Source organism: Nyctibius grandis, chromosome 12 (genome assembly GCF_013368605.1).
Source record: "Nyctibius grandis isolate bNycGra1 chromosome 12, bNycGra1.pri, whole genome shotgun sequence".
Classification (NCBI taxonomy): domain Eukaryota; kingdom Metazoa; phylum Chordata; class Aves; order Nyctibiiformes; family Nyctibiidae; genus Nyctibius; species Nyctibius grandis.
This window is the reverse complement of record NC_090669.1, coordinates 8,128,159-8,153,847: the sequence shown is the minus strand read 5'-3', so window position 1 is coordinate 8,153,847 and position 25,689 is coordinate 8,128,159. Positions and strand designations below refer to the sequence as shown.

Genomic DNA, 25,689 nt, shown 5'->3' with positions numbered 1-25,689 from the left:
GTTTTAGCACCTTCCCCATAAGACAGTGATAAGAGATTAGGGTTTATGTGGACAAGGTGCCAGCTCTCCACCCATGGCTGGAGCTCACTGCGGGGCCACAGGACCTCATCAATCCCTGTGCGTGCCACAGCAGCACCCTGACTTCCCACTCTCTGCCTTTGAAAAGAGATTTTTACACCATGGCAGACAACTCTTTCGCAAAGTTCACCTCAAAACCTCAAGTGTTAAGAAAGAAAAACCCTTAAATGATACAAGTTATTACATTTAATCCCTTTGGGGGAAGTGGGGAATGATTTTGTGATTAAGGACCTACTGTGGGGCTCAAGAGAGTTAGTTCAATTCCAGGCTCTGAAACAAGCCTCCGGGTTCCCCTGGGAAAGCCTCTGCGATCTCCTGCCTCACATGGACACCAGCAGGGTAACTTGTAAGTGCGTGCAGCCCTCAGACAGTGTAGTATCAACAGCCAAATAAATGCATAGGTAGGAGTTAGGTGGGCTACAATAATTTTGAGGACTAGTTAGCTATCCAAAGAGGGCACTACTCTTAGACTAACACCACAGAAGACATACTTACATTTTTAAAAACAGATATTACAGGGAGTCTTGAAAAATAGTAAGTTATATTATTACTTACTCTTGGTCTGACAGATAGTTTCTAATGGTTTTAGCTAATGCAATAAGTGAATGAAAAAAGCTACAAGATAAAAATAAGTTGGCAGGCCTTGCAGAAAGACACCACTTAGTTCTCAAGCGCAGGACTATTTTCCACAGTTTGCACTGCAGGGAAATTTTGCTCACTTAAAATCTATAGTTGGTATTGTTTCCTGGCAAAATTAAATTTATGAATTGATTTAATTAACAGAATGAACAAATTCAACAATAAAAAGTCATCTGACAACATGAGCTATGACAGAGCAAATCAAGCAAGCAATATCAGAAAAACATAATACTGAAGTCGCTGTGTAACCTTCTAGATGGCAAAGTGCTCCGCTACACAATCCATGGCGAAAGCATTAGCCTGTCTTGCAAAAAGTACAGAAAGATTTAATTACTCTGATATACTGATAAACACACATTAGTCAGTTCTTCGCTATTCAGTACCAGCAGAAATTTTCCCCTACATTTATGAAAAGCAGCTGTCATACACCCATACCAGAAATATATAAAATAAAAACCACTTCCAGTTTTTAAAGACATTGCAATCATTTAAAAATTTGACTCCTTTCTGAAAAAGTACTCTGCCTATTATGGTTGTAAGTAATACCTATGATGTATTTAATGCATTACCAAAGTTACTTTCAGTAACTTAATGTGTACCTCATATACATCTGAAGTATTTTCTCTATGAAAGTAATTGACTCTTTCAGAAGGTGGAAAAATCCACATAAAGTTTCAAGATCAGTGTTTCCGGCGTTGTTTCTTTATGTTCAATCTATAAAGAATAATTTAACCCTGATATTAAGTATTTTTGCAGAGTGGCTACCATTTATTTTGCTCGTATTAAATCCAAGTATACTTGATATTCCAGTAGAATGGCTGTTAAAAATATTTTTTAAATCTGGTATTTGTTTGGCTTGTATGTAACTACAGATTAAGGTGGTTCCTCACATTAATTTACCTGACTGCTTTTCTAACTACAATTATTTCAATATTTTCCTTAATTTTTCCACTGTTAGAACTTCAGGTTATAATGGAAATGAAAACAGTTGAAAATACAAAAAACCCAATCCCAAGCAAATTCAATATTCAAGAGATCAATATAAAGCTGTTTCAAAGCTGTCAGTTATTAAGTAAGCAAGTAATACGAAATTCTGGTTGAGGCTAAATTCAGTCCTTTCACCGTCATCTCTCTATAAGGTAAAATGCAAAAACAACTGATGGACTTGCCATGAATTTCTCTAGAAATTCCATCCATCCTATCTAACATGCACTGAAACTCAGGTCTGACCAGACCTGCCCATTCTAACTTGAATAGTCAGATGAAGTTCAACCACAAAGTTAAATTAGTGACAACTGTGTAAAACAGGTAACTTTTATTTTGTGACTATTTAGCAGCTTCTAATTTAAAATTACAGAGGTACAACACTGACATTCATCAACATTTGTTTTAACAGAAAAGCCTTCTTGAATTTTTCATAAGTTCTCCCAGGCTGGAGTACAACAGAAGGTGTGACGCACGTGTGGTTACAGGACTTCCACTATGGCCAATGGTGTCAGCAGTGTCGTCTTAGTTAAGCTCCCCACTGGTGCTGTACTGGTTTAACATGAATGGCTGTGACAAAATAAAACAAATACTGTAAGACAGTTGTAGTTTCTATATCTGCTCACCCTCCTCACATCTACTTATATCTAAAAATCACTTCCCCTCTTCCATCAGTGAAAGGCTAATTGCCATCTCAATTTTTCACTTTACTGTATTATCAAACCTAATGATTTGCTATAAACTTTTGATTGTTTCATGTCCTCAAATAGGTAATCTAACACCTAACTAGCAAAATATAGTCCAATTTCCTATTCCGTTTAAGCATCCTGCATACATGAATCAGGTTTCAGATGAAAGCCGACTGCAAAGCTAACATACTCCCCTCCAGCTGATACTGTGCTGCAGAACATCATTAAAATGAAAAGGTATATCCTGTCTTAATGTCTGATGCAGGATTGTGTACACTCGTTACCACTGATGGGCGTGTACCTCACCAACTCTTGTTCCTGTCTGAGCAACGAGTTTCAATATGAATCGGCCACGCACTTCTCCCTCACATCTAACCTAAATCATCTTTATTACAAATTAAACCAAATACTGATTATTCTATCTACAATGAACACAGAGAAAAATTATCTCCTCTTGATGTATTTCTACTTTGAATAACATTTCGTTTGGCTTGGATGGCAACAACCACACAGGCACCTATGTGGTAAGTACCCTGGTTATTATGAAAAAGCCAAAGAAACCCATTGGACTTGTATGCTTTAGAAACCAGTATCTAATTATTTCAATATAGAAACAGTATCCTTCATGCTGAGACTGGCCTGAAGAAAGATAGCCATTGCTTTCATTATTTAAATGAAATAAAGTTCTCCTGCTACAATAGATGTATGGTTGTCAGTATTGGGAAGGTTTTAACCAGAAGTGATTTACAGTTATTAAATGGAAGAACTACAGAGCTTTGTCACTCTCACCTGGCACTGGCAAAAGCTCAGGTGTTCCTCCAAGCAGTGGCCATTTTGCAGGTTGATATCAAGAATATCCCAGAAGTCCAAATCCTTTAGCAAGTGCTAAAAGTAGTAGTGGAAGATTATCTTTTGCATCTGACAGTCCCGTTTTGAAATGGTTTTTGTTTTTTATTGTCAACTGTTTTAAAACAAACAAAATCTGCTTTTGTTTGCACAGGACACTCTTAACTGTGAGGGTCTAAAAAACACCAGGCTTCAGAAATGCCAGTTACCCATCTGAGAACAAGTATAGAAACATACAGAAACAAGCACTGCAGACCAAGCAGTGACACCACACACCAGCTGCTACAAATGCCTTAAGTCTTTGTCATTCATAGTGCCCTACTTTAGAAAATGTGCAATCACTGAGCTACAAGTGTAACCTTCCTGTACATATTTAACAACAGAGCCCACTGCCCTGCAGTGTTACTCGTCTTAGCATGAGCACGCTACAAAGTAAAACTCTCCCTGATATTAATGTTAACCTGCACATGCAAGTTAAAACACAAACTGACAAATGAAGTACAACTGGTATGGAAAGGTAAAGCCAGGTTTTATTTCTAAGTGATTTTGTCATGACAAACGTATTGAACGTCATTTGAGGCTGGTTCTAAGCAAGGATGTAATCCATGACTAGTTTTGATCCAACCTGTGCCTAGTATTCATTCCAAGGAATCAAACAGCACTAACATTGATAGCTGTCAAGAGCGTACATGTGGTTTCTTTTTTACACTACCATTTAATAAAACAAAATAATCCAATTAAGCAGGTATCACAATATTTTTTGCTGACTTCCTTATTTATTTCAATTATTAAAGCAGTATTTAATTTACAACAAAGCACCATACTCTAATCCTACGCATCCAAGAATATTCACATTTAAAACCTGAACCGCCCTTGCCGTTTCTGCTGCCCTTTTGGTTTTCAATGAGCTTCAGTAACTCAAAAGAATGGCAACCAACTTGGTAACTAAAAAAGAAAGCTTTGTAGAATGGGAAAAGTTCACAACAGAGGCAGAAAAAAAGCCTTTCTAAAATAGCCAGGTGTTCACCTCAACCCATACCAACTTCAAACAGATGCAAGGACAGTAGTTGAATCTGATTTCAGACTAAGGACATGAAAGATGAGCTTTATATTCTTGTGCTTTTACAATGTTAGAATGAATTCATTTTTGGATAAAGAATAGTATACTCCCCTACTCTCCTATTCTTTCACATAAAGTTTGCTCTGAAAATAGCATAGCTGAGTTCCAGTCTTTCAACTATTATTTGATCACCGCCAAATATTTGCAAGTTCAGATTTTTCCACATCCCACCCATCTACTTGATTGTAGTTCACATAGTATCTGGTATGTTTTGTTCTACTTTTATGAGTAAATGTACTGTGCCAAGTGATCAAGTCAGTGATGAAAACAGAATGAATTACTTTGAAATACAAAACTGAAATAGTTTTGGAAGAAGAGCCCCTGACAGTCTGTCATGCAAATGAAGGCTTAACCTGAGGAAGGGATGACTGGCCTAAGAGAGCAATCCTGCTTGGCAGTGGAACAGGGGGAGGGTTACTTAAGGCAGCAATGCTTGTACATGGCCTTGCACCCTCATGGCACATGGTGTCTTCAACTCCAGTTGAAGGATCAGTTCATTCAACAAGGCTTAGTTTAAGTGGACAAAAGCAGTAAGCAATTCTTCAAAATACATTAACAGCACAAGTAGAAGCTTGCAAGAATCTCACTACCCCCTTATCACAAGGGGATCCAAGAATTTTCTGTAGAGTAGCTCCTAGGATCAAAATGGCACAGATATTCCAAGTCTATAATTTACATATGTGGCTGGGTTTATTTTTTTTTTTTTAGAGATGTTGTACTGGATTTTAAACTTTGTAATTAAAGTTTATATGTCATTATATTACTGAATTCTATTAAACCAAGAGTTGCATTCTGCTTAATGGACTGATGGATATCACTAACTTAAATGCACTGATGTATACAGTGTTTTTAAAACTTAAATACACAACAGCATTAGCAGATGATCAAATACTCACTTTGCAATCATAACCTGCAAGAGAGCAATTGCCCATTAAGGGACTTGTGTATACATCCTTATAGCATGTCCAGTTCTGTGAAGAACATACATGCTCTACTTCAGGATACACTTTCCCATTAATACACACACTGGCATTTTATACACCCACTTTTGTTCTCTAGTGCCTATCATTTAACTACGGATTATTTATGTGGAATGTTCCCAAGCTTATTTATATCAGATTTAAGAGATGCTTGAAGTTGTATTTCAGTGGGAAAAAATATTCATACCTTCAATTATATATTTTCTGGTCTTTGCATAGTCACTTACCAAGTTCAACTCTCCCAAGTCAAGTATTTCCTCACATTTATCATAGAATGGTTTCTGTTGGAAGGGACCTTTAAAGATCATCTAGCTCCCACCCCCCTGCCACAGTCAGGGACACCTCCCACTAGACCAGGTTGCTCAAAGCCCCATCCAATCTGGCCTTAAACACTGCCAGGGAGGGGGCAGCCACAGCTTCTCTGGGCAACCTGTGCCAGTGTCTCACTACCCTCACACGAAAGAGTTTCTTCCTAATGTCTAATCTAAATCTATGCTCTTTCAGTTTAAAACCATTACCCCTCATCCTATCACTACACACCCTTTTAAAAAGCTCCTCTTCAGCTTTCCTGTGGGTCCCTTTCAGTTACTGGAAGGCTGCTGTAAGGTCTCTCCTTATTTAACAGAAAAATGTCTAATGCCCAGAGGCACACTGTACACCTCACACAGCTCCCCTGCTAGGCAGTCATCCAGCAGATCAGCTGCCTTCTGTGAAGTCCTGGTACACTCCTGCTGCTCATGCTCAGCAAACATATTCCCAAAAGCTTGAACTATGAAACCCAGTGCATCCTCCACACGCATGTTATGATACACCTCAGAGAAGAGATAGATCTGTCTTTATCAAGCTTGTGTTTTCATCTACTTCACACATTTACAAAAAGATAGAAAAATACAGCTGTTAAGTTCATGCAATATAATGAGTGAGATTTTTAAAGCTTTCAGTTCAGTACTGATATAGCCCTCTTGTAACTGCAGAGGTTAGTTTTGATTTAGCACCAGTATATGAACTTCATTTGAAATATAAATAAAAAGTTGTAATTCTCCACCCTACTGTCAAAACATTATTGGTCATTCATATTCTAAAGTTAAAATTGAGATAAAGATTCCCAATTCCATACAAAGACTTTCAAACACCTATACCTGAAATAATCTGTTTAGTATAGATTTTTCTTTTTTTTTTTTTTTTTCTTAATTTCAGAATACTTTCTAACCTAACTGGAGAACATGACAGTTACTTTCCCTCCAGGATAAAGCACCTTTTAACTATTGTGTTCTTGATACAAGACAAGATGTGAAATTTACAAATTGACAATAAAAAAGTTCTGAAAAATACAGATAACTTTAAAAAGGATTTTATTGGTTCATTTACATAGAATCAATGCAAGAAAGTGAAATTTTAATTAAGCAATTTCTATATAACTTCCTATCATTAATTATTATGTCTAACAGTTTGTTGCATTCATTTTATGCCATTTAAGAAGCACCAATCCAGGACAGATGTTTAATCATTCCATTTATTATGAATTGTTATAAATTCAGTGAACTATTTCAAAGCTGTCTCATTTTAACTAGGTCAAATTTTGTTACCAAGTACAATAAATCAGCATTTAAAATTTTAATGGATTGAAAAATTTAAACTGCATTTCTGAATGGGGACTATTTTAAGCAACATCTCTCAAACAAGCTAAACTTTCTTTTGATAGAATAAAGAAGCATGATTACAGTGCAAGAGGAAAGTGCTACATTGGGCTGTTCAAGAATACAAACCCGTCATTTTTAACTTCTTGGAGTACATATGGGAGACTTATGTAAGGTGTATTATTTCCATTACAGGACCAGGTTCTTGGAACTGATTGCCTATAACTCTAGCATATTCCCCTGAAGAAAAAAATAGAGAAGTTCATTATATACAAAAGTCCCTGTCTTTGTTTCCCATTGCTCTGCTGTTGTCACCATCTTGTATGTGCCAGAAGCCACAAGTATCATGTCCAGTGTTGAGATGTAAAAACCCCACAAGCCAGCATGTTCATTGATCAGATATACTTTTTACAGTATCAGGAAGTAACTGTGCTCTCTATTTTAAGCCACATGGAGAAAAATTTGAAATTATTTGTCAAAGTACAGTAGGAAGCTGTAATATACGTAAATTTTAGTTAGCGATTCCTGCTTGATCATGTTTTAGTGGTAGATTTGAAAGTGAAATACATTATTGAAGTTATTTATATTTAGCATTTGTTTCTATCATGCTACTATACTGGGAAATATTCAACTGAAAAGAATATAGTCTATTATGAACTATTATGCTGGCATTAGTGTAGTTTTGTTAGTAGCTTGTTTTTTTAAAAAAATACTGAAGATAGAGGGCACAAAAATAAAGAGTAGTGATCCATATGTTCCGAGGATAGACGCCAAGCATTATCCTTTAAGATTTTTGCCGATATCTTGATTTTAGTCTTTTAGACTTGTAAGATCATGTTTCTTACTGATAGCAATATGGAGAGACAAAGGTCACTAGCTCCATTTGCTTCACCAACAAAAAACCTTGCTAATACTGATCCTGAAATTACCAACAGGACAGTAGCCAGTCAAGGAAGAACTACGGCTTATTTTTCATACACTGTAGTACACCTACTTTTTTTAAACAGTTCTCAAAGGATTTCATTTACATATTAAAGCAACATATTTGGGCTTAAAACAACTGAAAACAAATTGATTTGTCAGCTTCAATTATTTAATTGTTTCAAAAATTAGAAGTCAATTTGCAACCAGCTCTGATTATTCCAGAAGATCTTTGCATTTCAGGCACATTAACCAACCCAGCTGCAGCAGCTGTAGTTTTTCATATCTGAATTTCAAGTCTCTCTACTACTGACTAAATATTTCAACAGGGCACTAAACCATGATAGTGGCAGAGAATTTGCAACTCACATTTGAAGAGATTATGTACCACTACACTTCTGCAGCACTCCATGAACAGAAACAGAAAAATCTCTGGTGTATTCCTAATCATACTTGAGTATGAGAAGGGAATATGTCAAATATGGAGATCAGTGAGGAGGAAGGGAATTAAATATTGCATTTACAGTACCAGAATTCAATACAAAAAGCAACTGTCTCAGCTTAAACTAATTTTGTTGATTCTGTTATTAGAAGACATGTGAAAGCAGAATATATGGCCTACATTTCCCATAAGTTTCAAATAGATTAAATCAATAGGAAAGTGATACCAATTGGTTATAAAACATTTTTCTGTGGGGAGGAAGAGAGAAATGAAAGTTAGAATATCAAAGCAGCAATAAGGAGCTGCTATCAAGATCTCTCGATAGTCCTGTTACAAAAATAATTAATTCTGTGTATTTGAGTAGTTAAGATATCTGTATTCAAGTTGACCCAGCTCACCTCCAGAAGATGAACAGCAATATAAGGAAACCTAACTCTTTTCCAGGATTAGACACAATTGTGATAGAAGTTTGTCTTCTGTTTAACAGAATGTTACTCTAAGAATTCATTTTTTCCAAAGTGCTCTTCTAGTTTTGCTTCAAGTACTGACTAAGAACTAGAGACTAGACAAAATAAAGTTCTGTGCACTTGAAAGTCCTTTTTATATAGCTAACTTCCATTTTTCCTTCTGTTGGCAACTGTGAAAGGAATCTTTCAAATTATAAAGGTATCTGACATGCATCAAAACCTGCAAAGATTACTCAGGCAAAAATAGCATCTGAAACTACTTTTAGTATGTCTAGATTAAGAGACCCCAAAATCCAACCAAATGCTGCAAGATGGCCTTTAAAACAAAAAAAAAAATTATGATTGGATTAAGGTCAGACTTAATTCTCAAGTCAATTTTTTTTTTTTTTTTTTTTAAGAACCTAGACAGGTCCCTCATGGCTGTCATACTCCAAAGCCAGGGAGATGCATAAGAAGCATCAAGACTAACTAGAAGTATTAAGGTGATCCAGAAACATCAAATAGGCATGATCTTCAAACATTATCTACATATTTGCAGGGTTACATTTCTGAACTGGGTTACACTTACCTATGTAATTACCACCTCTGTAACAGAATTAGCTGAAAAAAATCTTAGTAGAAACCTACTTTTGCTCCTTGCTGATGGCAACAATGACAGTCAGAAGGCATCTCATTCTTTCTGCATCTGTTAGTAAAACTGCAGGTACAGCTTATCTCTCCAGTCATTCCTGGTGCAAACATCTGCAACCAAGTGGAAAAATAAATTAAGCAACAGCACAGACTGAAAAACTATATTAGAACATCACCAAGTTTTCACTACTTTACCATTTAACAATACTGTCAAAAATCGATAAAAATAGTTCTTTGAAGCAAGGGGTTTTTTTTTCCCCTTTTCTTTTTCCCCTGAGGAAATTTGTTACAGACATGCAAGAAGACATAAGAAACACGGTTAAACTTGTCTGCAGACTTCTCACCATTAATCTACTGAGAACATTCATCTATTCCAACCCACAGAGGATTACTTTTGGCCCATTCTCTCCTGAACTTTCTTCTATTTTGATGCTGGGACTCAAATCTCAGTCCAGGGGAAGGCAGTGAAAGACTATGAAAACCCTGACTGCCTTTTTTTTTTTTCCTTTAGCCAGACACAGGGAGCTGAACTGCAACATTTTTCAGCTGTGTTATAAAACACCAACCCTAAATACTTTAAGAGCCATGTTGAAAAAATACCCACACTAGACACACACCAATGTAGGAGTCACCAGAAATGAGCTTGCTTGTTTATCTCCAACATAGCCACCTTCCATTTTTTTTTTTGGATGTGCAAAACAGACACACAGTTCTTCCTCACAGGATGTTTTGCACTCCCTAAGTAACTCAAGAGATTTTTGTGGGTAAGCATTCATTCTCCTCTATTGAGCTGAGTGTAGTATGTTCACACCACTAAGTCTCAAACACAAATAATTTCTAGCTCCTAGTTCCCAGTCACATATCACATCTCACAGCCCCACCCCAAATAAGTGGACACTCATGAGCTGGAGCCCTGAGAAGTAAGCCCTGCTGCCCCAGCCTGCTCTACAGCCTCAGTGCCAGATAAACCCACCAACTGCCAGAAGACATGATACTATAAACAAATTTTTCAGAATTTTTCTTTGGTGCAAGGTGGTAGTAATACAGGCTACCTACTGTAATCCACACCTTCCACTTCTGCACATTTCAATAACTGGCTGAATTTTTCAAATGCTGAACAAGGATATACAGCATTTTATTGGCATGACCTTGTCAAAACAAATGAAGAGGTGAAAACACCAGGAAGAACAAAATGGTCACATTCTGCTAAACATTTCTCTGGAATTATTAGTCTTCACAATCTTCCTAGCAGTCTTAAAGGTAGAATAAAGCAATGAATATAATTCCAGGTCTATTGCTTACTGACTTGCCTGTGCAAAAAAACAGGTAGTTAATCAAGCAATATTCCTCTTGTACCCTCTTGGAAGAGCTCACAGGCTTAGCAGAGGTAAAACCATAAGTGATCCAGCAATTCAATTAGCAATTATTCCTCACACAGATTTTCCTACATGCTACAACATTCACACCTTTCATTAACTTGTCCTAGATATCATGGGGTTAACAACTTCTTTAGATAGAGACAGAAAACTTTCATAAATATTCTTCTCTACCCTAAAGGAAAGTACCTATGTCTTTTTGCCATTGAGTTCTACCAGGGATTAAACTTATTTCTCACATTCCTACACTCAGCTTCTTGCTATTATCACAGTCCCCTTTTATTGGGCAGATCTCCCCATACAGCTCATGCAAATATGGGTCTCACTGTCAACAAAACCTTCTTCCCCTCCACCACAGGAATCTATGGTAAACAACAAGAATTCTTAAAGTATCTGTCTTCCCTGAAGTTCCAGCATAACAGCCTGCGAGAAACATCTACTGGCCTGCTGGGAGCCTAAGAAACCCCTAGCGATACACAACAATGCTGCAGTAGAAAACCAGACCAGAGATCTTTTTCACCTAATCCTAGGGCAGCCTGTAACGCAAGCTCCTCAGTAACAGGCTCCTGCCACACTCCCACATTTTATAAAGTTGCTGGATTGTATCCACATATTCAAGTGCAACTTATGTTCCCAGGTGTGCTGCTATACCTGGATATATCTGCCAGCTTTCCCTGGGCAGATATTTCTCTTTGTCCTACTGGCCATGACAGCCTTTTTGCTGCAGTAAGAATGAATCTATCAGCTTTCAGAGGCCACAAAGCAGAAAGATGCTTATTCAGTAGTCTACACCACAATTTTTGTGAGCATCATTCAGCAATTCAAGCCTCACAAGAGTGGTACCTCCTGAAGATAACCAAAGAGTTATGATTTTTCTATAATGATTTAAGGCTACCACCACAAGGCCTTGAAGGGACACTGAGGGATATTATGAACTTGTCTGTCAACTATAGATGAAGGTGCATGCTCTAAGAAGGAATAGGAGCTAGTTACAATTCTTACCTTTTTAGGAGTACTGGTATCTCATACTAATCTTTGCCTGACAAATGCTCATATTGCTGCCCAAATAGCTCTTCAAAGCTAAGGAAAACACATATTTTGAATGCACTCTTCAAGTTAAAAGGCCAGTTCATGCAAAATATTTTTATTCCATGCTTATAGGGGTATTTAAATAAATCAGACATCTCAATTTTCAAAATACTAAGTGTATTCCCTACCAAGGGAATGCTGCTAATTCAATGTATATGTTTCACCAAGGCTGAACTGATGCAGAAGACTGCTCCCCACAACTCATAAGCTCATTTTGCATTACCAGCTAATTGCTTTTCTTGCTATTCTGCATTTTCTGTTCCTCTCAGCATCTCCAGTTATCTTGCCACATAAGTGCTCCAAGTTTCATGGGTACATAAAGCATCCTTTCACTAAATGTAGACCAGACTAATAAAATGAGTTTTTTGAAATCTATTTTGTGCTTTCCTAGAAGGGTAAAAGGCACATAAGCCTGGCACAATGTTTTAACCCCAGATTTTAAATAATTTAGCCTTCTTTAGAAGACTACCTTCTTCAGCATTGAAACTTTTTCTTTTAGCTTACAAATTCAGAGACTTAATCAAAATGAAAATATTTAAAACTGGCAAAATCACTAGCTGCACTTCAAGAAAATATTTTGGCAAGAGAGATTACTCCAACACACCACCTACAGACATCTGTGGACTAGCCACTTAAATTGCTAAAGAGAGTATATATCTTTGTAAGGCCCTTTTGCTCTTGAAATTAAAGTATCCTATTTTGAAAACCACTCATGCTTTAGATTGTAAACACTTGTATAGCATTGCAAATATTTTTCTGTTAAACACATAGGATGTTCAAATTCCATTCATTTTCATTTATACTACTGAAAGTTTCTTACCTATTCAGATCTTCAAAATCCTTTGAATAATCATCTTGGGAAGAATGATTTCTGACATGATTTGTAAGGATTTATACTGAAAGAGGTAAGAATATGAGGTTAGTATATGTTGCCACAAGTCTTTTAAAAGCTAGAATAATCCAAAGTGTTAAACAAAAACAAAATAAGCACATTTAATAGATTTTCATGCTACATTTGTTTTTTCAAAGAGTGTCATTATATCAAATGAAAGTGATGTACTATTTCTCCTTCACCACTCTTTCATTAACAAACTCTAGGGAGATGTGAAAAGGTCACATTTCCTTGTTTGGGTTTGCCTAAGCTACTGAATGCCTTATGATGCACTACACAGCAGCTCAGTCAGTTTCTCCTGACATTGTTTAAAGAAAGCCTAAAAAAGTACACTGACATCACAGTCATTGTAAAAATCTGCAACCACAGTGGGACATTTTAAGCCAAGATTTTTGCTTATACAAGATCCTTCTGAAGATTCTGCTTCAACCACTTTTCCGTTGAATAAAGAGATACTGAACAGTTTACAGTAGCAAGCGCCTTTGTTAAGTATCAGCAACTTGCAGGTTCTAAAGTGACTTACATTTATATTTCATTTATTTGTTTCCCATAATGAGATGTGACGCTTGTACATCACTTACACATTCTAAATTACACATTTTCAATTACAGTAGCTAAGATAGACCTTACTGAAAAGCTACATCCTGAACTTGCCATATGACAAACTTGAAGACACTTGCTTACTTTGGCCTGTACCAAGAGATGTCTTTCATCAGCTTTGTTAGGAAAGAAGTCACAGTTGTTTTATTATTTTGTTTTCCCCCTCTTTTTATATTTCTGTTGCAGCGGTAATAAGGATTCTTGAAAACAGAGCTAGAATATGCTGTGCTCTGTTTGCACTAATTGCTGGACTTCCCAAAGCTCCTATGTTCTAAGGCAAGAGATATACAGAGGATGGCGCAGAGGAAGATTATCTAATGCATGTACTAACGCAAACAAACATACAATAGCCCTAGGGGTGTGTGTTTGTTTTTTAAAGGTACTGATAACCTAACTGAGCACAAATAATTGAAGACAAAGAATCCATTTATCTTCTATATTTTATCTAGAAACATTGTGTTTTTCCTCAAAACATGATTAACTAAAAGCCTCAATAGAAATTATATCCCACTTCTCTGGTGTAACTGCAATACTATAGAGAAATGAGCAAGGAAAATTCACTGAACAGAGGTAATGTCTGTTATTTCAGAATATGCTCCTGGGATTGAGCAATGCAAAAGCCAAAACCATAACCAGATTTGTGTACTTGTGGTTCTTTTTGTTTTTAATAAGGAACACTTATGCTTGGAAGGAATCCCTGTTTTGCAAAAGTAGTATCACACATTCAGAGTACAGGACAAGCAGACAGCTGAACACAAACAACCCTTCAGAGCAGCTGCTGTGAATAGGATCTCAGGCTAAACAAAAAAAAAATGCCCAAAACCATGGTTGGAAACAACAAGAAATACAGCATATCCTGGCAAGTCAACAGGATATATGGCTCATCATTTCAAAAGCCAACAGACTTCCTACTCCCATGTCTAGCACAAAGCAGACTGAGCAGAAGAGCTCAAGCAACTGATCAGATGCCAACTTTCAGGAAGCTGTCAGCCATATGACCATAGCTGTAACAGCACCACAACCTGTCCTCCTGTGCTCTGCACCCATAGCAGCTGGTATTAACACCTTTGGGCTACACTACTCAGCAGTGGCAGCTGCCAGCCAGGGAGGGAGACAAGGATATATCCATGGGGAATGACCAGCCAGACAGGAACATTGGCCTCACCACCTCTCAAGGTCTTCTCCTTGTCTCTCCTTACTGTCACTCCTCCCACAGTGAGGATATGACACTGCTTATCCAAAAGGAAACAAACAAGTTCAGCTTTCAGGCTTGGATTCTATGCATTAACAAACATTGTTTTTTCCTATGAGGCTTTATTATTATGGTGTAATATCTCTGCCATAAATCAAAGATTTTATAATTAAAATATCCTTGTTCTAAACACAACTTTGAACCTGAAAGTCAAAAAACCCCAATTTTGTCACTTGATATTATCATATGAGGAAAGATATTTGAAGAACTAAGGTACTCCTCAAAACAAGGAAAAAGCAGATGAATACATCTCTTCCCTGTCAGCTTTTTTACAAAACTAAATACAAAGTGTGGGGGAGCATGAGGAATAAGAGAAGAGGCTGAGAAAACACTACTTGGGAATTAAACGGGGAGGACTAGGAACTGGAAAAGCTGAATACACACGATTCAAGACTGAACAAGAATCCGATCACAACACAAAAACATGACAAAAAAGTGAACAAGAAGTTGCTGAGGGAGTTTTGTTTCATTTGGTATTATCCAAATAATAATATCCAAATATTCACTTTTTTCATACACTGTTACACATTATTCACTTCAGAAGACATGGAGTCTATTTGGATCTCTGCCTGGGCTGAAAGTCAAGAAAGTCTGGAGATTAAATAATATTGAAGACAAACAGCAAAGAACAGTCACCACAGATTAATAAAACACTATGCTAATTAGAGAACAGAACTTGCACAACATCCTTTTAGGCTACCTTAAAATGTGTTAAGAGGAATGATAAACTAAAAAAAGGAATTAAGTTATCTTGGATGTAAGCAGCCTGTCTTCTGAAGTGATACAAGGAATAAGAGGGTGAGTTTTACTACTCCTAAGTACCTAAAAGTACATAGAAACCTCACTCACCTCAGCTGCAGAGAAAGAGCAGAGGAAGACAAGTTAGATTTACAGACTACTGAAAATCAAACCATTTTTAGCATCTCAAGCCCTAACTTATCACATTCTATGTGGCAGAACAAGTTTCAAGCTAGAATTCTAAGAAGTGAAAATGAATCTTCTATTACATCAAGACATACACAAATCATGTATTTCTACACTATGCACACATTGTGTAGAGACGATCCTGTGGATTTTTCTCAGATGTCTAACAAAAGGCTTTCTCCTTTCTACTGAAGATGCTGCTGTTTGATAAAGCTCACCTTCTATGATAAAGTTTGAAATATTTTCTATAGGCCTGCTACAAAAACGTAATGGAAAGAAAAAGTTTTCTGATCAGAATTTTTTTGTCGTCTAAAGCAAGAAATCCTGAATATGGACATCCTTACAAAAAATAAAGTAGTTCTGTGAATAAATAACATTTCTCAGGGAAAATTAGACGGAAAGAAGAAAAAAAGGACAGTTTCTTGATAATATTTTAAGCTTCCAAGTTCTACTTAGAAAAGGAATATAAAGCATGTAAACACTATCCTCATGTCACTAAATGGATATTAGGATAATACTCTTCAAACTTGGAAGGTAGTGACTTCATTAAACAGATTTATAAAAATACAGGATTAGTAAAATCAAAAACACTGAATTTTTAACAGCCTTAAACATTAACAGAGTTATCTCAGAAGAAACATGTTGCCTCAAGAGGGAGGGATTGTTTAGAGGCAAAGGAGCAGTAGAAGGGATTATGTAGAGGAAAATGTGCACAAGGCAGCTGGAAATGCAATCAAACTAAGAAACAAGTGACCCATCCTAATTACCTCTGATAGCAGATGCTGCTAACAGATGCTCTCACCTTATGTTCAAACCACAGCTGTGAGAAACAGAAATAGATACCAAAGATGCTAAACTCAAAACAATGCATCCCTTGCACCTCAAAAAGAGCTTCTTCAGATATCATTCTAGGCTGACAGAGCACATTTCTTCCAATCACCTCTGCATTATGAAGCAATCCAAATGTACACTAGGGCCTTTTGCTTAAGCTGTCAATTTTAAGGCTTCACAGGTGTTAGCAGAAAAAGATATCAAGGATTATTAACAGATGCACTAACCTAAGAAACAGTTTATTCAAGTCATTGTTGTAGTAGGATGACAGTTATGTTGTCATCTCATTTATATTAGCTAGTCTCCAGTCAACAGAAAGACAGTAAAAGCTACTTGGAAAAAAAATCAGGGAAATAAAAGCATTTTGCATTGCCCAAGAAGTTTTAAATTACAAACAATAAAAGAATTACAATTTACTTAAATATCTCAAGGGTTATTGCGCTTGGAGTTTTTGTTGGTGTAGGTTCAGCAATTAAGTGTCACAAATCATGAAAGTTTGAATAAAAAACAGCTTTAAGATAGCTGTATCTGTTCAGAAGTAAACCTAACAGGTAGAGCAAGATAAAAGAGATCAGCAGGAGATACACATCAACAAACTCACAGAAGTATAAATAGCCTAGTGCAAATTACAACTTTCTGATACTTTCAGGATGTTAGAAATCTCCAAGGGCTTTGCACATCACTCCATTTTTCAGAGTAGCATCTAACTTCTTGGGGTCTAATTAATTTAAGGTTCTACCAACTGCAAGAGTACAGTTATAGTAAGGAAGAAAAACATCTACTTTCCAGACTCCAGTCTTTTGATTCAGTGAAATATTCTAGTGCTAATACCTGCTGTAGTCTTTATCAACAGCCAGAAAAAACACCACTGAGGTGCTCAGCCTTTCCACATGGCTGACACAATTCCAACCACGACCAGGGGATGTGTTCCTCTTAGTTTTTACACTGATAAAACCTAGTGTAAACTAGCTAGGCAAAACTATAATAAGCTGGACTCATAAACACTCTGAAGAAAATATTATGCTGTCATGTATGTTCAGCAGGCCATCACAAAAACAAGAGTAACTTAAGACTTTCTAGAAGACACAATTTTTTAGGATTACACTTAAAACCAGTGAGAGCAAAACAGCTACAAATCATACTTTCACAGCTTTTCAAGTTCCCTTTAAGAAAGTCTTTGTACACAAGTAATGCTCTGCCCATGCTCCACAAAAGGAAAGAAATGATACCACATCCCACCTCTGAGAGCACTGCAGCTCTCAGTGACTGCTTTTAGAGGACAACACAAAACTCTTACTGCACCACAAAATACCCATACAGCTTCCGACACCGTTTAGCTGAAAACAGATGGCAGTGCAGAGAGTCTTGGTCCCTGGAGAGCTCACTAATCAGGTTACTCTGTAACTCAAAAAGCTTTCACTTAGAAAAAAAACACTTCAGTTACCTCCGTATCCTAGTTGGGAAGGCAGGAGATAGCAGTAAGGGCCATGGGATCATGACGGCTGATCTCTGTACGTCCAAGGGGACACTTAAAACCTATTAAAAAAACCCCAACCTTTAAACACTGCTTTCGGACACTATTTCGGACGTTACCATCCCCTAGACGGCAGTTACCGCCGAAGCACAGCCGGGACGAGCACGACTCGGTCAGGCAGCACAGCAGAGGCCCCACCGTCCCGCCGCCGGGACTCCCTCATCTAAAGACCACCCCGCCGCCCGGCCGCGGGCAGAGGCGCAAGCGCCCGGCCGCGACCCGCCGCCGCTTCAGAAAAACCTGCTCCTAAATAAAACCGGCGGAGATCCGCGACGTGGGGAGTCACCTCACGTCCCTCCTCCTGCCCGAGAGCGGCCCCGCGCCCCGGGGAAGCCACCCCGGGAGTGCCCAGGCGCTGCCGGGCTTGTGAGTCTCGCATCCTGAGGAGACCAAAACCCGGCAAAACCCCCAGAGCTCCCCACCGCCGGGAGCTACCGCACCTGCCCGCCCGCCCGCCCGCCCCCCGCCCCCCCCGGGGCGCTCACGGCCGCCTCACCGACAGCAACAACCCCGCCGCCTCCGAGCGCCTCACGTTGCCGCCGCCGCCCTCAAATGGCTGGAGCCACGCCCGAGCCACGCCCCTTCCCTCTCAGTAACCAATGCGGCCCGCGCTTACTGAGGGGGGTGTGGCGGGTAGGAGGCTGGCCAGTAGGGCGCGGTGTTGCTGCGGGGGTGGGGCCAGCCGGTGTGTGGGGCGGGCTGGGCGGCGGGCGGCACGGCCGGCGATCGCTGCCTGCGCCCGCCCGCCATGAACTCCCTGGACCAGGCTGAGGGTGAGTGCGGTGGCCCGGAGGGAGCCCGGAGCTGCCTCTTCGGCGCGCCGGGAGCTTCCGGCTCCGCGCCTGGGCTGCCTGAGCGCGCTGCCTCGTCCCTCCGGAGCGGGCCCCACCGCGGCACCGCCCTGAGGGGGCGAAGCGGCCCCGGGAGGCCTCGGCTCCCTCTCCGCTGCGCTCCCGGGGCCGGCGCTCCTCCTCGGTCCAGACAGGCGAGCTGGGGCGGGGTCTCTGGGGCCATCTCCGCATCCCGAGGCTCGGGGACGGGCGGCTGCTGCTCTCCGGCCGCCCCGCCGAGGCAGAGAGCGGGGCCCGCAGGGAAGGCCTTTGCTGAGGGGCTCCGTGTGCGGCCCGACAGCCGCTTTCCCCCCCCGGGGAGGAGGGAGCTGCCCAGCGGGCTTTTCCTTTCGGTGCCCCTTCTCGACAAGGCTTCTCGACTTTAGCTTATTAAAATCCGCTTGTGCTGCGGTAACTACTTATCTGCTCATGGGTTTTTACGTGAAATACATTTCTTAGAGCTGTGAGTCCCATCTAGCACACTGGGCATTACAGTAGGCCAGGGCTTCTCTTGCACTTGAAGAACGTGACCTCAAATAGCCCTCTTTTGTCTGGGGACATTGATGGTTTGGGTTACAACTTCTTTGAAGTTACAGTTTACAGGATGTCAAAACCCTGAAATGAGTTTTTAGTGTCTAAAAATAAGACTGGTAGCAAGTTTTAAAATGCATCGGTGCCTCAGACTTAGCAGGTGTTCTGTAGCAGATACTAGAGGTAGACATGTCAACAAAAAATGATAGTCTGGCCTTGTCATGGCTTTGTTGCTATTCTTGTATAAGCTGTAGGGATCTAAGAAGTGTGCCTTGCTAATTACAGCTGCCGGGCAGCAAAGTGATAAACTCAGAGAAGGTTCTTAGAATGTGGGTATCCAAAAATAAGGAAGCTTTCAGTTCTGGTTTTCTGAAAGGTTTTTTTTTTCCCTGTGTTTCTTTGTTTTGTTTTAATGCTGTCTACATTATATGAGTTTTCTTGAGAACTTTGTTATCAGTAGCTTAATTTTATGCCTACAGGGTGCTATTTTTTAAATAGCAGGTTTTCATGTGATGCCTCATATTCCCCCTCTTACTTCAGTGACAAGTTGTAGGGGTTTGTGCTAGCCAGAGAACAGTTAATTAGCTGTAATTGCTGGCAGTGGCTTAGCTTCCCCAGAAGGGAGGTGGAGGACAGGCCATAACTACCCGGCTGTTGGCAGTAATTAAGACTAGTTAGCTATTCTGTGGCTGAAGTTAAGATGCTGTAATCTTCCCCCATGAATTCACATGCAAACCGCTTAGGAGTAGATTTACGTTTTGGAAAACTGCATTAGTAATGATCATAATAGGTATGCTGCTTCTAACCTTATTCTCTAATTGCCTTATGGTAAATAATTTAGCAATAGTTGCAAGTTGAAGGAAAAAAACTCCAGAGTGATGCTAACTGAAACACTTTAGCTGAAAGTTAGGTTTATGCTAATAAAAACTTAACTCCAGGTAGAATTCTAGCTTTGACTGGAATGTTGTCAAATATTGACCTTGTTGAACAGAAGCTTAAATCTAATGTAGACTTCAGCTGAAACAGCTCCTTGTAGACAAATGTGAGGTGAGTGGCTAAGATTTTTTTTTTAAACAAATCAGGAGGATGAGCTTGAAATGCTGCTCCCCATTTAACAGCAATTTCAATGGAAAGACCATGGGAGAATGATGGCAATAAGAAGAAAGATCTATTTAAAGAAAAAATAATTTAAATAAGATCATCGGGCTAGTGTTTGCTGTGCGTTTTAACGTGTATGTATATCTATTATGGCACTAAAAATTTCTACAAAACAAAGTCATCAAAGCCATGCTGCTACAAATAATCCCTTGAACAGCTGGCAAATTACCAACTTTTTTTTAATTACCATTATATAGTTAATAGAACTTAATGGTTTCCTGATGTACTTAATACTCCAAAATGTGAAACTTCTTTTCTGTGTGGAGGGGCTATTTAAGCTATTTGAAATCTGACTCTCAGTATTTTTAAAGATGTCTAAAATACTCTGATTTCTCACCGATATCAACTTTCTTTTCTGTAAGTGGGAGTATTTCTTGCATTCAGTGTAATAACTCCATCATTGTATTTTTTAGCTAAAGTTGTGTGAAGCTGCTTTGACTGTGCTTTTATTACAATCTAAATGATCATTGCATTGGTTTTCTCTGTTTAAGAAATGGGTTTGCACAGAGGAAAAGTGAATTCCTTTTATCTTACATTAAAATTTGACTAAATAGATTAAGATCTAATTATGCTTGATATACATCCTCCCCAGATCTCAAAGCTTTTGAAAGAAGACTTACTGAATATATTGCATGTTTGCAACCAGCTACAGGACGTTGGAGAAGTAAGTTTGATGTTCCAAGGCATAAATAGGATTCTCTCTTTCAAACTTCTTGTATTTACCAGTGTGTATCTTTGCTTTATGTTTGCCCAAACAAAAATCTGTGCTTGAACTCCCTTTAAAATATACATTCAGACACTCTGCAACAAGATAATACAAGATACCAAACTAATACTTTAGCTAGAATTAGAAAAATGAAGTCAAGATTGAATTGGCTCAAGGCTGAATTCTGCTGGAAATAGTTGGGACAGCAAGTTGTTGTATTTGTTTCTGTTTTGTTTTGGGTTTTTGTTGGTGTTTGTTTTTTTTCACAGAATCACAGAACATTAGGGATTGGAAGGGACCTCGAAAGATCATCTAGTCCAATCCCCCTGCTGGAGCAGGATTGCCTAGACCATATCACACAGGAACGCGTCCAGGCGGGTTTTGAATGTCTCCAGAGAAGGAGACTCCACAACCTCTCTGGGCAGCCTGTTCCAGTGTTCGGTCACCCTCACCGTAAAGAAGTTTTTCCTCATATTTATGTGGAACCTCCTGTGTTCCAGCTTGCACCCATTGCCCCTTGTCCTGTCAAGGGATGTCACTGAGAAGAGCCTGGCTCCATCCTCATGACACTTGTCCTTTACATATTTATAAACATTAATGAGGTCACCCCTCAGTCTCCTCTTCTCTAAGCTAAAGAGACCCAGCTCCCTCAGCCTCTCCTCATAAGGGAGATGTTCCACCCCCTTAATCATCTTCGTGGCTCTGCGCTGGACTCTCTCTAGCAGTTCCCTGTCCTTCTTGAACTGAGGGGCCCAGAACTGGACACAATATTCCAGATGCGGCTTCACCAGGGCAGAGTAGAGGGGGCCCTGGTGAAGGCTCAGACTTCCCAGACAGTCACTGTAGTTACTTGAGCTAAATATGATTGGGTTAGATAATCCCTATAAAATTGAAGGTGAAAAAGTTACAGCAGTGTGCCTTAAGGGCAGAATATCCTCATCTATGTTCGAGTGGGAAAGTTTGAAGGAGAGGGGAAGGCAAAAATACCGCAGATATGCTGCCAGCTTTGGGATCACTAGTCCATGGTGGAAATAGACTGCTTTTTTTGTTCTAAGATTCTGCTGAAGTTTACAAACTCAAAGAATACAGACATTTTTTAGAACATATAAAATAGCATCTTTTCTCCTGAGAGGTTAATTTCAAATGAAGAAACTGGAGGAATGATTACTTAAAAATCAAAAACAACAAAAAAAAACCCATCCCACCCCAAAACACAACCAACCAAAACCACCACCCCCCCTCAAACCCCCTTGTTTCAGAGCAATTGGGAGGCAAGCATATATTTGTAAGTAGATCTGCACAACTTGTGCCCGCCTACTGTAGGAATGCATTTGGCTTCCAGAAGTGCTATTTACTGTCAGATATAATTAAAAAAAAAAAAGTACTGGAAACTTATAAGCATATTTAAATGAAGTTTGCCTAAGTTCACTGGCTAACTTTTTTTTCTAACTGCTTGTTTCGCTAGTTTTGTAATTCATGTAAAAGAGGGGCTTTTTACTTTTATTATAATGGAGTAGTTAATAACCCAGTGTTAACTTTTCCTCCTGTTATCCTGGGAAAAAAATATTTATATAGAGACGAAGCTCTATGCTTTTGATAAATCTTTTCCAACTTTATTTTGAAAACATAACTTGTTAGGGTTACTTTTTTTATTTTGTTTTTAATTTTGTAATATCAGTAAGGAATATGCAACTCAATAGTAAATTATAGTAGTCTTACAACCCTGAAAGCAGTATTTCATGAATACTTGGTTTTGTTTTCAGGTCCTTTCCTATGATCCTAAAGGCTGGTAACTCTGGGTCCTCTTTTTTTGTGTTGGTTTTTGTCCCCACCCCCCTGGTAAAAGACTTTATTTGCATCCAGAACTTCAGGCTCCACAGAAAACACTCAGAACTGCTAAATGTCCAATGAAAGCTGCAAGGCTTTATGGGTGTGCAATAGAATATGAGCTTTCTCTGTCTTTATATTTGTTCTGTTTTATTTTTCCATCAACCCTTGTTCCCTGACCTGTTGTAGTCTCTCAAAATCAGTCTAGTATCTTGTGTTACTCTAATTTGTATCTAGCATTACCCATTTACAGTAAACTGGTTATTCTTCCTGAGCCTTTCTGGATGTGTAGAGGTTTTTGTTAATCTTCATGAGCTAATGCTAACATGCTTTCTGATTCCTAAAGATTTTGAGGTTTTTGTCTTTATGTCAGCTTTCCTTGCTTGTAATTGTGTTGATTAGGGTAGGGAGCATAACACAACTTAGATGTGCCATTGAAACTGCTGGTGCTAATGTTTCAGGCTTTTCTTACGTAGAAGAGCTAGTGGGATAGAAGCTTTCATTCTGCTCTGCAATTTAATGGTGCTGCATTTCTGTTGCCCAGACTGCATAAGCTCAAATAGCATACTGAACATTTGGTACAACTCTTACTCCAGTCTTCCAACTTATATTTTTGCTAACGGTGCTATTTTAGAAACTTTCATTTCTTCAAAGCATCAGGACGTTTTTACTGGACAGAATTTAGATTTTGGTACCTACTTGTCCTGTCTAGGAAACTTCTACAGAATCTTTATGGTTTCACATAATAGAACTTTCTTTGCCTATTTTCATTTCTACCTTCCAAGTAGAAGCTTTTCCTCCCTCAGAAGTGGGAGAAGAAATAAATGCTCAAGAGCTGCTGCTGAAAAATAAATGCTTTTTAACAGGAGTGAGGTATACTGTTCATGACTCTTGTTCTTTTCTTTATCAGTGATTCTGATAGTGGTATCAGTCTGCACAGCAACTGGTGCTTGGAACTGGCTAATAGACCCAGAGACACAAAAGGTAAAGATCATGCTAATCCCAAATGTAGTCTGTTTCATAGCCTGGTGTGGCAGTCAAGTGGCATAGTATCTTGAAAACCAAAAGGCTGTAAAGGTGGTTCTCCAGTGAAACTGGGAGATCATTTTTAGTTAAGCTCTCAAGCTGTCTGGAATTGTTGTGGAATATGTCCTGGGACAATGCCTACCAAAACGCTACACTTCGAATGCTTATCTAAAGAATTGTTAGCAAGTACTTAGAAATGGCTAGGAGCAGTATTTTTTTTAAATTAAGTGAACTAGGCAGCAACTTTCTGTATGCTTTAGCAAGTATATAGTGGGATTAATCTGATTTCTTTCCTAGGTATCATTTTTCACATCACTTTGGAATCACCCATTTTTCACAATTAGCTGTATTACCCTAATAGGCTTGTTCTTTGCTGGAATACATAAAAGAGTGGTGGCACCATCAATGTATCCTTTGATCGTGTTTGTCAGGTTAAAAGTGTTGTAGTTACTGCTGTTATTGAAGCCTATGCTAATATTGCTTTTTCAGTTTTTACTTTGTGTACAAGCATTAGCTGCTTTCCTTGACACAATCCACACAGTATAGCAGCCCGATGTCGAACAGTTTTGGCAGAATATAATATGTCCTGTGATGATGTAAGTGGTAGTGGTTCATTGCCTAAACCTTGTTTCTAAAAAAAAATGCAAATAATTCAAAAAGGCACAAGAGTTTTTTTTCTGAACAGCACTTGTATACACCTTAACAAATTCTGTGTGGCTGTAAAACTGAATGTACAGTACTTGGTGTGTGTCATTTTAAACTTAGCCTGTAAAACTGAACTTGAAGTACAATTGTTGAGCTCAACTTTCAGGGTCTAAACTTTATTTTTTTCTCTTTTGCAGACTGGAAAATTAATTTTGAAACCCAGGCCTCATGTTCAATAAGGGCTGTCTTCCTTCAGTTTTTTCCACTGCCATGGAAACCAAAAATGACCTTTTAAGGTAGTATGACAGCAAAAAACCAAACAGGACTGGTTGTCACTGCCTGGGAGTGAAAGTCTTACACAGTTGACAGTGAAAGTGTGCAATATTACTTTCTTGAATATTTATCCAAATTCTTTGTTATCACATTATCAGTGCTTTTGCTACTTTTGATTACCTCTTTTTCAGTATTAGTGTCACTTTTTTACTTCAGCTAGAACAGAACATACAGGTGAAGTATGTCAGTCGGCTATGAAGTTGAACTTGAAAATCAAACCTCATTTGTGTTTATGTGTCTTTGTAAGCTATTGTAAATAGCAGATCGATGCCAATGTTCAGGAAAATAAGTAATATTTGCTGTATGGATTTTTTTGTTGTTGTTATGAACAGTATTGAATGGAACACTTACCATTCCCATGATGTTTCATTAGCACACTTACTTATTACAGCTGTCCTCATCTCCTGGTCGCTCTTTTTGGAACTGGTTAAAAGGCTTGCAGAAAGACTGTCTGTGCTGGAGAAAACTGGTCTTACAGTTTAAGAACTTTGCAAATATATCAAGGATCACATTTGTCAAGTTGTATATATAGTGCACCAGCCACTTCCATTGTGGTCATACGTAGCTCCTTGTTTGATCTCGTTCACAACACTGCTATTTTAAGATTTTAATATTTTAAAAATTGTCTTAAATATGCTTGTATCTTCCCGATTGTAAGGTTGTACTGTATCTTAAGTCCACATTACCATTCTGAGTGGATTT

At 38.7% G+C, this 25,689-nt stretch overlaps 1 protein-coding gene and 1 pseudogene across 3 annotated transcripts; one reads left to right on the top strand and one right to left on the bottom strand.

Moving 5' to 3' along the window:
- Positions 1 to 3,156: 3,156 nt before the first annotated feature.
- Positions 3,157 to 18,681, bottom strand: LOC137669489 (uncharacterized; annotated as a pseudogene).
- CNEP1R1 (CTD nuclear envelope phosphatase 1 regulatory subunit 1) lies at positions 18,612 to 25,464 on the top strand. 3 transcript variants are annotated; one of them, XR_011049099.1, is made up of 7 exons: positions 18,612 to 18,704; positions 21,043 to 21,114; positions 23,894 to 23,967; positions 24,307 to 24,416; positions 24,551 to 24,605; positions 24,852 to 24,950; positions 25,379 to 25,464. XR_011049099.1 is itself a non-coding variant. In XM_068411568.1 (6 exons), the coding sequence occupies exons 1-6, from the start codon at positions 18,680 to 18,682 to the stop codon at positions 24,891 to 24,893; spliced, it is 378 nt and encodes a 125-aa protein (XP_068267669.1). In that variant the 5' UTR covers positions 18,612 to 18,679; the 3' UTR covers positions 24,894 to 25,449. The 3 variants fall into 3 exon arrangements, 2 of the variants coding, with proteins under 2 accessions (XP_068267669.1, XP_068267670.1); XM_068411568.1 differs by having other exon boundaries at positions 24,852 to 25,449; XM_068411569.1 differs by lacking the exon at positions 21,043 to 21,114 and having other exon boundaries at positions 24,852 to 25,449.
- Positions 25,465 to 25,689: the final 225 nt, after the last annotated feature.